Here is a 14,274-nt window from a genome sequence, read left to right on the forward strand (position 1 = left end):
GGAACTTCTCGAGCTTGAAGCACATGGAGCATTCCGCAAGAACCTAAAAACACTTTTGTTCAAGCGTGAATACGCCCTGTGAATGTAAAATTCATTGCAATCAAGGATTCCATGTGCAAGCTCTTGCAAACTGAATTTTGATCCAGCATACGAATACCTGTATGCCAACTGTATCTTGTCAAGTCAAAGTCAACCACTTTGTCATTTTACTACCGTGTTTTATCTGAATTCTTTCTATTGTTTTATCATTTCCTTTATAGCTTTTGTAGGTCTTTTATTAGTATATCATCATTGATTATTAGCACAAACATTGTACAGCGCATAGAAACTATATGTAATTTTGCGCTTTATAAATGAATAAAATAATATAATAATTTGTTACTATCTGGAGAATGAATTCATGATCAATTGTAGTTAGCCAAACACAGTCGAGATGGTTCTCAGTGCAGCAAGGGGTTCGGCAAGGTGGTGTATTATCCACAGTTTTATATCTTGTTCATGTGAATGACCTTGAGCTTATTAATGATTTAGAACTTCGTAGTTGATCAAATATAAGGTATTTTGAATGTACATAGCCGCTGTCCTTCTCTAGCAGCTGACATGTCATGTATTGCATCATAAAGGAAATAGCCTCCAGCAAGTTCGCTGCCAAACTGTATATCAACACTCGTGTAAATACGAAAGTTCTGCCCTCTTACTGCTCGGTATATGTGAAATAATTTCATCGATGCTTTCTTCCACTCCTCCTGTTCCTGTTCATCTACTGGACCCATTCGTCATCAGGGGTGGGGTGTTCTTATTTAAGGCAGAGCTATTTCAGTTCGCAGAGTACGAGTTGTACCTAGTTTTGCTTGGTGGTCACACTTCTACTCCTCTACAGAAATTGGATTATGTCCCCTTTCTTTTGTTGAACTTCCGACTTGTTCGCGCTGCTGCAGCTCACTACAGCAGGGTATTGGCTCAACAGGGAGGTAACTCTAGGAAGGTCAGCTGCTACAGTTACATACCTTTCCTTCTAATATAATATATCATTATATATATCTAATATAATATAATTTGTTGTTGTTTTCCGTCACACTCAACAATTTTTCAGTTATCTGGTGGCGCCCAGTTTTTATTAGTGGAAGAGAGAACCCAGATACAATGTACCTGGGAAGAGACCACCGACCTTCCAAAAGTAAACTGGGAAACTTTCTCACTTACCGGGGTTCGAACCCGCGCCGACAGAGGTGAGATTATGATTATGAGCGCGATGCTCTAACCACTGTTTGTAATCCCCCTCCTTTTCTTTGTACTGTTTTTGTTTCACTCTTCATGTGATCACACCTGTAATGGTTCGATATTTTCATTGTCTTAATCTTCTACCTAAGGGAGGAGAATGAAAGTGTAAACCTTGAATTATTCTATTTTGTCTGGTTTTAAAAATCGCATATTTAAGTTTATCCGCTTCAGGGTAATGTTCAGTGCAATGCATAATAATGAATTCATTTAAAATTACCCAAATGGAACGGAGTAACCTTTCATGTATGGATTTGAAACCCTCGTTTAATATAGCACTGCATGCATAGTTGAATGACTGCGTTTATAGTTGCAATTCAGTCTCTTGTTCTTCATGAGTGATTTTGAAACGATTAAAGAATCGTTAGGTGACATATTTTCTTTATGTATTTATGGACTGTTCTTAGTCTTGGAGCGCGTTCTGATGTCTATGGTAGACACCAAAGAAATACGCACGTTAACTATGGACTCCCACCTACATTTTCAACTTGAATATTTTCAAAAGCTTCGCAATTTTGCTGATGAGATTTTTTTTAATGCAAAGTAGAATTCATTTGTAATTATTATTAACTTAAATTAATTGTAATTAATTACAACTCCTTTTCATTAGGGGATAGAAAAATCTGTTCCCTGAAATCCGGCTATAAAACGTCATATATTTGTCTCACCTCTTCCAGGGGAGACATTGTTTATGTACTTTCTGTCCGTCCGTCTGTCACAAAATCTTGTGAACGCTAATTCTCCTCCTATATGGCTTATCGGATTGACTTGAAACTCTGTACAATGCTTCATTGTCATATGACGGGAAGAGTCAATTATTTTTCCAAAAGTTATAAGAGGAGTGGGGGATGTAAAATAGCTTGTGAACACATTTCCATTATGGCTTATCTGATAGATTTGAAACTTTGTACAATGCTTCATTGGCATATGTGGATACATGTGCATATTTTCAGGACAGGATGATTCAATTATTTTCCTAAATGTTATAGTGGATCTAAGAAGGGTGGAGGATGTTAAAATATTTTGTGAGCACTTCTCCTCCTATATGGCTTATCCGATAGACTTGAAACTTTTTACAATATACTTCATTGTCATTTGCAGATGTTCATATTGTAGGGACAGGATGATCCAATTGTTTTCTTTAAAGTTATAGTGGATCTGAGGGGCAGAGGGTGTAAATTTGTGTGTGAACACTTCTCCTATGTGTCTTATTGGCGTTTATAATGTCTGTTCCTGTCCATGCTTATATTGAGGGGAGGAGGTTTCATGTACATGTATTTGGAGTACTTCCAATTTGGGGAGCTGGGGAGACTTTTTTTCCCATAAAAAACAATCTCTAGTTAAAATTTTTTATTGGTATAAATAAATATACCATTTAATTTGTCAAATTACTTTATATTATTGAGTGAAAATGGTTAATCTTTATAATTTTGAAATTTATTTGATAACCTAAAAAAAAAAAAAAATGCGAGTTACTGAACATTTTCTCTGCATGTGTTTTGGTACTTGTAAAATACCCCCACCCCCCACTCAACCTCCCCCGTGAAACAATAAAAGTTTTGGTATAAATACCCGTTAAAAAGAATTTGTGTTTCACAGGGGGGAAAGATGATTTTATAGTAAAATACGTGATTCTAACCCAAATTATACTGTTAAAACTCTCAACTTTCTTGAAAATTCATTTAAATATTTATGTTGTCATTAAAAAAATCATTAAAAAATTCTAACTTGATAAATTGACCAGAAGGTAGGCTGGTGACCCGTTAATCATTTCAATATAAACTGACTGTTCAAAGGTCATACGAGAGAAATCACCCCCACCCCAAGAGAGTTCGATACAGCTTTGATAATTATTGTACTAAATGAGCTCCATTTATTTTTTAAAAGTACAGATGAAATCGTCGCCAGCCATGTACGTTTCAGCAGCCGTGGTTTGTGACGATGAGATGAAAGTGCACACTGGTGTGTCAACCTGATCTCTGACTCATCGAGAAGCGTGGGTGAGCGCTGTTGTCCATGGGTCACTTAGATAAAAATTACTGGTATGAAAAATTGATAGACATCATCATGACCATGTTAAAAGTGCCCTTTGAAATCAGCCGTCGCTTGCTACGATAAAGATTGCTCTCAGTATAAATCGGGTTAGACATTCTCAGAAATGCGATCAACGAAACACGCTAGAAAATCTAAGAAGGTAGACGACGCGACAAAATTATTTTAATCTATCAAACTACTGATTTAGTATCTTGTAACATTAAAAGATTAATTGCATGCAGAGAGATGTCGTGCATTGACGGGAAATGGTTTCGTGAAATGAATGAAATGTGGTCCGGACTCTGCTTCTCATTAGAGATAGAACAGATTTTGCACCAAGAAAAATCTAAATTTCAGGAGATCCTTGTGTTTAAAAGGTAGGAATGCATTTGCAAGATAATCACAACGAAGAGACAAAGATGATAGGATATTAGTCTTTTAGTGATTAAGTTAATTGTACTTCGATGATAATCATAGTGACTAATCAGTAATGTTTTCGAAAGTTTAGAAAATGACCTGCACTGCATGATGTAGCGGGCCTGTGTTGTGTAGAATTGCTAATTTACACTTGACATGAAATATGTCATGGTGTTAGTTCAATGCACATGTTTAAAGGTAGAGGGAGGGGGGGGGGGTATTGAATCAAATTAATAAATAATGTGAGAACATATAGTGTATACATATATACTGTATTCAAAGTATTGGGCGTGTTTCCTAACCGATTTTTTAATTATTATTTTTTGGCGAAGTGCCATATTTCATTTTTGAAGGTGATTTAAATATTTGATTTTTGACATTTTTCATTTGAATTACAGTTTATGAAATACTATACTTGCTGTAAGAAAGGTAGGCATACAGTGGAACAAATTTGTACTGTTGTACATATCGAACAAGTAATATGGAAGTTATGGTTTCATAACTTTCCTGGTCGCGATCCATGAAGATATAAACTTGCTGCCCAATTACTGACATGAATGCAGATTTAGACTGCCTTGTCTGACATTATTTTGTTTAGTGTAAATCTAGTCTAACTTGTGTATAATGTTACAGTAGTTTACAAATAAATGCTTTGGATATATGAAACCTTTTATCAGCAGATATGAATAACACTCTTTGGATATGAAATGTGCCGAGTGTATTGTGAATCTAATCTGCATGCAAAAGACAAGTTGCATCCAACTTTTGCAGTTGATATGTCTTAGGCTGTTGACTGATGAAGAGTGTGTGATGTTAACTGTGAACTAGAATTAAGATCAATATATTATATAACACTTGTTACTAGTTTTTATATTTGTACAGTGTTCAGGAACAGCAGGAACCTTTTAGATCATCATGTTTGATAAGTTAGTATTCTCGTGAATGAAAATTAATTTAGAAATGTCACTCAGAAAAGTCTGCATATAAATTTTGTTTAAACTTGCAAATGATGTCCAAACGAAATTGATGCATACAGCTTCTTGTTTGATACAGATTTCTTGAATAGAATTTAATATGCCAATTTAAATCTTATGGTCAAGCATTTATGCATGATGCCACAAAGATTTTAGCTATCATGGAAGGTTTCATGCACACATTTGAATCTTCTCTATGACAAAGAAATATTTCCCATATAAACCATTGATTACTTCACATAAATTTATTATCCCACCCTGGTTCAAAACATCATTGTGTAAACAAATTTGAATTTACACTTTATGAAAATGCTTGCAAATTAATTTAGCGTGAACATTTAAAGAATATAATAAAATCTTTTTTGTGAGCTTATTCTGACTGGTTTGTAGTGTGAACAGGCTTCAAAATACATGTATAAGCATGATAAGTTATCATGTTCAAGGAATTTTCCAAGACGATTCCTGGACTCGTGGGTTTTGAAATAGTTTAGTCCCAGAAATTTTTTTATGAGTCCACAAGTTAAGAGTGTTCAAAGTTATAATTCTATAAAAATGAAAATGACATATTAAGCAGAATTTCTTCAAAAGCTTCTATGTGAGAAGAAAAAATTTCTTGCTGTGGCCTTCAATTCGACATTTAGATATATCGACGACATTTTATGTACATGTATTAACAATAATTATCTTCATTCATATGTTGATTCGATAAATCACTGTGAAGTCAAATAAAAGGCACCACAGAATCATCCACTTTTGCTTCATACTTAGACATTTTATTAAAAGTAAATATTAATGGCAAATGATTAAAATCAAACCTCTCACTTCACTCATTATACGGACAATTGCTGCGTTGGATTGTCTTTATATCGAGCAAAGTGAGAGGTTTGATTTTAATCAGACTGACTAACAACTCAATTTTATGACAAACGGGATGATTTCAGATTCTCCATCGTCAGCTTCCTACATTTACATAGCAATATTCCATTATCATTTGCATATGGTGTTTATATCTCTCAACTGATTCGATACACAAGAGATTGTTCTACGTATGATAAATTTTAAATCGAGACAGGCTACTGACAAACAAATTGATGATTTCAACAGCCTCATTTAAAGTCAGCATTTCGCAAATTCAATGGTCGTTATAATGATCTAGTTTGTCAATACAACTTATTATTGGGTCAAATGTTGTCTGACGTGTTTCATACTGATTGTTAGGCTGTTCTTGGCACTTTGATTTTGACTACGGATAACTCCGTTTACCTGATCAAGATATTGGGCTCACAGTGGGTGTGACTGGTCAACAGGGGATGCTTACTCCTCCTAGACACCTGATCCAACCTCTGGTGTGTCCAGGGGTCCGTATTTGCCAAACTCTCTATTTTGTGTTGCTTATAGGAGTTAAGAGATTGATCACTGTTTGTTATCATATATCTTCACCTTTCCTTTGGATTATATTTATTTATTTTTATCCATGAATACAATTAAAACATAATATTGCATGGTGTATAACTGTTATTGTTCCTGTGTTTTCTAACAACAGTCCCCTTCTTTTGTGCTGATGAAATTCTGGAGAAAATCCTTTATGTCGAAGTCACTGATGTCCGGTCCATCTTTTTGAATGCCCATTAGTTTGGATAGAGTGTTAGAAATCTGCTTTTGAGTCTTAACTGGTCTTGATCTGCCTTGGAAGATTCTCTCTCGCATGGAGCACTGTGAAGGTGTGAGGAGCATGTTGTACAGATCCTCGTAGTCTATTACAGCAGGATCTTGAGAGCTGATATAATCTCTCTTTTATAATAGTGATGATACGGCACTCCTTGTATTAAATGCAGAATGATATCTTGTAGTTCTTCTATACTATGTGTAAGCCTGAGTATTGCCAGCCACCTCACGACACGATACGGTCATGCGATACATTATATATCATGATACAGTAGTCAAAAATGGAATATACAGATAATCTTTGCATATTGTGTTTTTTACCTCCACAGTATTAGAATTTATAGAATAAGCATCTCAACAACAGTTTACCATTTTAACATTTGATTGTACCTCATTTTCCATCATTTTTAAATGTTAACATTTGTTAGGTCGTATGTTTAGTAGATTCTCCACTGCTGAGATGTCAATGTTCTTTTTTCAGAACAACAAATTGGATATGCTGTTTTCATCTGTTCAAAAGTTCTAAGACTTGAAGTGTTTGAAGCTTTAATATTATATCTCACTGCCTTATTAAAGAATATGAAGATAAAAAGATGATACACAAGAGCTGTTCGTCTTCAATGTGCGCTTTGTATTTTCTATCAAATAGGCATGCAGGCAAATTCAATATTTGTTTGTTTTACATATATATACACCAATACATGTATTCACTTTGAAGATCTCATTACTTGTACATATCAGTGTTTAAGTATTAGTCCAACTACCATTAACAGCATCCCAAAATATGAAACACAACTACTTTATGGATATAAAAAAAGCACAACTACTTAATTATGGATATGAATTAAAGCACAACTGCTTTAAATTATGGATGTAAAATTTGAAAAAAGACATCTACTTTATGGATATGAAAGGTGAAGATAACGAACAGTGATCAATCTCATAACTCTCACAAAGAATACAAAAGAGAGAGTTGGGTAAACACCGACTTCCGGATACACCAGAGGTGGGACCAGCCACACAGAATGAGCAAGCATCCCCTGCCGACCGGCCACACCTGCTGCGAGCACCACACCGAGCAGAAACAGAGCAATCCGCAGCCAAAATCAGCATGCTAAGAACGGTCCAACAACTGCCACAAAACAATTCAGGCAGCAGTTGACCCAAAGATAGCTTGTATTTGCAAACTAGATCATTATAACGACAATAGAATTTGTGAAATGCAGACTTTAAATGAGACTGTTGAAACCTCTGTAACATCAACTTGTTTGTCAGTAGCCTACCTTGATAAAAAAAATTGATCATGCATAGAACAATCTCTTGTGTATCAAATCGGTTGAGAGGTATAAACACCATATGCAGGTGATGATGGAATATTACCACACAAATATGGGAAGTTGACGATGGAGAATCTGAAATCATCCTGTTTGTCATACAGCTGGGTTGTTAGTTTGCTGTTAATATTTATTTTCAATAAAATATTTAAGTGCGAAGCAGATGTGGAGGACTCTGTGATGTCTTTTATTTCAAGTTCGCTGGGATAGATGAAAAGGATTATTGTTAATAGAGAAAACGTTGATATACACATGTATTTAAATGTCGAGTTGAAGGCCACAGCAAGAGAATTTTTCATCTCATGTAGAAGCTTTTGAATAAACTCTGCTTCATAAGAATATAAAAACAGGTCAGCTAACAAGGAGCACAATTATTGCCCATTGGGAATTCCAACAGACTGTTGGAAGACCTTATCATCAAAGACTACGAAGATATTGTTAGTGAAATAGAATAAAAAGAACACAACTACTTTATGGATATAAAATTAAAAGAAATGGAACAACTTTTTGGACAGGAAATATAAACACATAAATGGCTTTATCTACAAAAAATATACCTGGTATTTATATTCCATAACCCCCTCCCCAAGAAAACGGTAACACTGGACAGACAGAGCTCATTGTGTTATAGATCTTGTCAAAACCAGTATCAAGTAGGCTGAGCCACCAAAGCACTAACATGCTATTCAATTTGTCTGCTCACCGCTCCATGTCAATAAGAAATCACAACTGGCTTTAATGCACAGTACACAAAATTTAAAACTCAACCAGTTTTGTGTACACAAGATATAAAATACAACCAGCTAATCAGCTTTAACCGTCTTTTAGGAATTGTTAAACAGCCACCTTTCATGAAAATTAGAAAGTGAATTGAAATGTGGAGGAAATTATTATTATTAATATTTTAGAAAAATTGTTATGTCTATTGTATGTAGTTATGCTATGTATTGATGATATTTCACTAATATTTCTCTTAGAGTTTTATATGTGAAATTCAGTACCTATGACGCATGAATTGATATTAATGTAAATGTTTTGAAGCAAATCATTTGGAAATGTGCTAGTCCTGGATGGTATTATTCAGTGCACAGAGAAAGATGAACATGCCTATCAGGAAATGATAGCCCATCTCCCACTGTCCTGTCACGAAAACCCTCAACAGGTATGTCAAACCCTCAACAAGTATGTCAAACCCTCAACAGGTATGTCAAACCTTCAACAGGTATGTCAAACCTTAACAGGTGTCCAAATCTTATGGGTCTTGACAGACCTACCAGAAAGTGTTGAACAGGTATACAGAACCCTTAATAGGTACACAAACCCTAAGAAAAATATATACAGTTCTCTACAGGTAGACAGAACTTCAGCAGGTAAACTATAAACAGGTAAACAACCCTGTATAAAACCATCAACAGAGCTTAATGAGATTGTAAGTTATATAACCAAGTGTTTATTACAGTAAAATTACAACCCTCCATAAAACCATCAACAGAGCTTAATGAGATTGTAAGTTATATAACCAAGTGTTTATTACAGTAAAATTACAACCCTCCATAAAACCATCAACAGAGCTTAATGAGATTGTAAGTTATATAACCAAGTGTTTATTACAGTAAAATTACAACCCTCCATAAAACCATCAACAGAGCTTAATGAGATTGTAAGTTATATAACCAAGTGTTTATTACAGTAAAATTACAACCCTCCATAAAACCATCAACAGAGCTTAATGAGATTGTAAGTTATATAACCAAGTGTTTATTACAGTAAAATTACAACTCATTTTAGCTCACCAGAACTAAAAGCTCAAGTGAGCTATTCTGATCACCTGTTGTCCGTCGTCTTTTCACATTTTCATCTTCTCCAGAACAACTGGGCCAATTTCAATCAAACTTAGTACACATTGTCCTTTGCTGAAGGGGATTCAAGTTTGCTAAAATGGAGGGCCTTGTCCCCTTCAAAGGGGAGATAATCGCAAAAATAGGTTGGGGTCATTTAAAAATCTTCCCAAGAATCACTGAGCCAGAAAAGTTCACATGAAAGCTTCCTGATATAGTGCAGATTCATATTTGTCCAAATCATGACCCTTGGGAGTAGGATGGGGCCACAATAAGGGATAAAATATTTACTTGCAAATATATAAGGAAACTCTTTGAAAATCTTCTCAAGAACCACAGGGCCAGAAATGTTGAAAATTTACATGAAAGCTTCCTAACATAGTGCAGATTTAAGTTTGTTCAAATCATGGTCCCTGGGGGTAGGATGGGGCCACAATAGGGGATCAAAGTTTTACATATGAGTATGTACGAAAATCTTTTAAAAAATTCTTTTAAGAACCACTAGGCCAGAAAAGTTGACATATACATGAAAGTTTCCTGATATAGACCAGATTAAAGTTTGTGCAGTTCATGGTCCCAGGGGGTAGGGCGTTTTCACAATGGGATCAAAGTGTTATATGTTGATATTTGGGGAAAATCTTGAAAAATATCTCTTGAATTATTTAAGCTAGGGCTTTCATATTTTGTATATACTTTTTTTTTTACAGAAAGATCTTTCATGTGATGCAATGGTGTGTGATCTTGTGACCTTGAAATTTGACTTACTTTTAATGCAAACTGACCTATACAATATGCCCTGTACTATTTAAGGTAGATCTTCTATATCTCGCATACTAGTATATATTTCTTATGGTAAGACCTTTCATTTTATATCATGGTCTTTGTCCTTGTGATCTTGAACTCAGAGTTTTACCTACTTTTAAATAAACAAACATAACTTATTAAATATATTTGGACTGGGCTGTCATATGTTGCAGATAGATTGTTTATGGCAACACCTTGTACACAATGGTGTTTGATCTTTTGACCTTGGAATTTGACCTACTTTCCTGACCTATTCAATATCTCCTGAACTATTTAAGTTCGGGCTTTTATACTTTGTATATAGGTTCTTTATGACAAGACCTTATTATTTTGTGAAGCTTAACACTGACCTTGACCTGAAATTTAGACCAACTTTTAATAAAAATCTTACTGATTTGATATCTCCTTAACTATTTAAGATAATGATTTCATATTCTGTATATAGGTTTATTATGGCAAGGTCTTCATATCATACCATGATTAATGACCTTGTGACCTTGGTCTTATCCAAAACAGAAAGATCGTGTTAGTCATATTTGTTTGAGGCATCTTTGTGTTATGTGAATTCATTTTCACTTATGTTGTGATCCTTAGGAGCTAGGTTGGGGCCTCAATATGGGGTCAACAAATTTTATGGGAATAAACAAAATATAAAAAATCTTTTAAAAATCACAGCAGCTGAACAGTGCAGGGCCAATGTGACTTGGGTGAGCGATGTGATCCATGGGCCTCTTGTTATTTGTATCATCATTGAAAAAAATGTTGGAGGGCTTACATGTGCAGTATCATCTCTGTCCTTCATTTTTGCATACACCAAAATTCTTTGTCATGCCTGAAGATTTGGAGATAATATCAGTGTTAAGTTGCATATCGATGAGTTACAATACGCACTTGTGAAAATATCAGCTTTTCTGTAATGGAAGGATGATTGATATTTCTTTGAATGTTTATACATGGGCACAAAGTGTAAAGTGTATGAATATATGATAGACTGGTAAGGCCAATTCAACTTAATTAGTAGATTATCATCCAGGGTCACAAACAAATTTGGTGCAGGAGGATTTTATTTTTTAATTTTTATTTCCTGAGAAAAAAAATTAATGACAAAAGGCATCAGACAAAGTGTTAATCAACTTAACATTCAAAGAATCCTTGGTAGAAGATATAAAACCAACATTCTGGGACCTTAATTATTCACTCATGTCACTGGGAAGCAAGTTTGTTTGAAATCGTAAATTTTGCGAAAATTAAAAACATCGGGGCGGGCCCTTTTTTAGGGGCGGGCAGGGATGATAATCTATCAATTAATTTTAATTGACCTAATGTAGATGACGATAAAAGTTATTTCAGATTCTGTTTATTTTAACTAGCGGTACACGTTTAATGACAGTATTTTGATAGAAGTAAGTGTACAAAATATATTTCATTGTCTATTGCCACTTTGACATCAATAGTTTGACAAAGCAGGACTGACATTACAGTTTTTGTTTTGGGATGGGGTCCAGATTCCTTCAGATTGGGAAATTTATCAGAATTTTTGTTCAGATTGGGAATTTTTTGATTAAAATATACAAATCACATTAAAGGGGGGGGGGGGGTTATATAGGAATCACTGTCTGTCTGTGCAGATTCATGTCCGGGCCATAACTTCTTTGTTCTTTGACTTAGGCATAACATATTTGGCACACAGGTGGATCACCATGAGACGATGTGTCGAGTATCTTCATGACCTCTATATGACCTTGACCCTTGACCTCAAGGTCAAAATTAAAGTTTTTTTTACAATGGATTCGTGTCCGGGCCATGCCTTCTTTGTTCTTTGACATAGGCATACCATATTTGACACATGAGTGTATCACCATGAGACGATGTGTTTGGTACCTTCATGACCTCTATATGACCTTGAACATTGACCTCAAGGTCAAAATTGATTATAGGGTTTTGACATAGTCATACCATAAGACATGGGTGTATCACCATGAGACTATATGTCATGTACATTCATGACCTCATTATGACCTTGACCTTTGATCTCAAGGTCAAAATTATACGTTTATGCCATGGATTTGTGTTCGGACTATATCTTCCATTTTCTTCTACAAAGGCATACCATATTTTTACACTCAGGAAAGAGGTAATTTATACCTATTAACAACACCCTTTGGGAGATTGGGGTAAGCGGGGGGTATTCTTAGTGAGCATTGCTCACAGTACCTCTTGTTGTTTTAGTTAAAGAGTTGTTTTTTTTTAAAAAGTAAAGACCAAGATATAATCACATTTATATTCAATCAGTACCTTTCCCCCCATCTTCACAAGTCAAGGGTTATTGATTCGTTACCTCGCACTAACCCTCGACATCAGTCGCTATATAAAAGTCGGGCTCATTAGATCATTACGCAATCCACTATAAATAAAACATTCAATGAAATTACTGCATCTTGTTATGGTGTATATGGATACAAATGACGCGATCTCATACTGCTGTATTGATAAATTGATTGAAATAGCCATAACTGTAGGTATCAATACACATGTTTTTATTTGCATCTTCTGCTTCGCGTTGTTATAAATAGAACCTCATTAATTCTCATTGGTTCCCACTCTTTTGTGGAAACAATCAGAACGAGCCCAACTTTTTGATAGTCACTGATGTCAAGGGTTAGTGCGAGGTAAGGAATCAATAAACCTTGATGGCCATAATATTCAAATTGTTCCCAAATCATATATTGCACACTGTGAGGCCTAGAACCATCAAACTTGGTAGGTTGATGCATCTTGGGTGAAGATGTGTTGCAACCCAAAATTAGTTAACTGTGACCTCATTTTGGAATTGCAACTGACAGCATTACAAATTCTGACTCTAAGCATGCAAACATACATACATATGCATCATGTGCATAGAGTTTCAGATGGGCGTATCATGTACCCTAGCGGAGCACTTTATATTTTAATGTAAAACAATAAGACTATGATTTTATTTCAAGGTAAAAGACAAGGTTTTATATGTTGTGTATTTAATGTGACCCATGATTGTTGTAGGTGCTTGTTGTGGGCGGTGGAGATGGTGGAGTTGTTAGGGAAGTTCTGAAAAACACCAGCGTTCAGAAGGTCATTTTGTGTGAAATAGACGAGGTAATGTTAACGACCATTTTGCATATTAAATGTGTATTCATGTTACATATTAAATGAGTAATCATGTTCACATAATGGCTGTGTAAGAGGAGAGAGTTGATAAAAATGTTTTATAAAAATTGAATAATTTGGTTCAAAGTTGTGGAAAGAAGTAGAACAATGTCTTCATCTTCACAATTAAATTACTATAGTTATTGTTTCCCAGCAAAGAAAGTGGGGAGGGGGGGGGGGTATACTAGATCGAGTCTGTCCAGAATATATATTTAACACTGGTGAACAGATTTGATTAAAACTTTTGCATATGTTTTCTATGAATAATGAAGTTGTACACCTGCTATTTGATTGGGGTTTTGTAACAATCAAGGAAGTATGGATATTTTTCTTCATTTTGAGGGGGTGTTGTCTTTGTCCAGATTATATCTTTAAAACAAATGTACAGATTTGATTTAAACTTTGTGTATGTAGTATGTATATGATGAAGTTGTGCACCTGTTTTTATTGCGATTCTGTAACATTCAAGGAAGTTCTGGATATTTTCATTTTAAAGGTGTTTTTTAACTTTATAGACTTCGTCATTTTCTATTAATTTTGTAACGATGTGGTATCTCAGAGACTATTGCATAAGTTTAGCGTATAATGGAATCATCTGTCTGTCTGTCTGCCCATCTGTCTGTGGATATGATATTGTCCAGACATTTTTTAATGAGACTAGAACATGGATTTCCCTGAAAATTTGTACACTCTTTATTACACCATGATTAGTGATAAATATTGAGGCCAAAAGAATATAGTGTACCT

General features: G+C 34.9%; 1 protein-coding gene across 2 annotated transcripts in view; it reads left to right on the plus strand.

The window, feature by feature from the left end:
• Nucleotides 1–653: 653 nt before the first annotated feature.
• Nucleotides 654–14,274, plus strand: part of LOC125674749 (spermidine synthase-like) — a 27,284-nt gene continuing 13,663 nt past the window's right edge. Inside the window, exons 1-3 of one of the 2 annotated variants that reach the window (XM_048912022.2) lie at nt 654–3,689; nt 8,744–8,864; nt 13,384–13,476. In XM_048912022.2, coding sequence (XP_048767979.1) covers nt 3,559–3,689; nt 8,744–8,864; nt 13,384–13,476 — 345 coding nt within the window. In that variant the 5' untranslated portion in view covers nt 654–3,558. Of the gene's footprint in view, nt 3,690–4,292; nt 4,656–8,743; nt 8,865–13,383; nt 13,477–14,274 lie in introns of those variants that run through there. The other variant, XM_056165764.1, reaches the window with a different exon arrangement.

The sequence above is a fragment of the Ostrea edulis genome, chromosome 1 (assembly GCF_947568905.1).
Source record: "Ostrea edulis chromosome 1, xbOstEdul1.1, whole genome shotgun sequence".
NCBI lineage: Eukaryota > Metazoa > Mollusca > Bivalvia > Ostreida > Ostreidae > Ostrea > Ostrea edulis.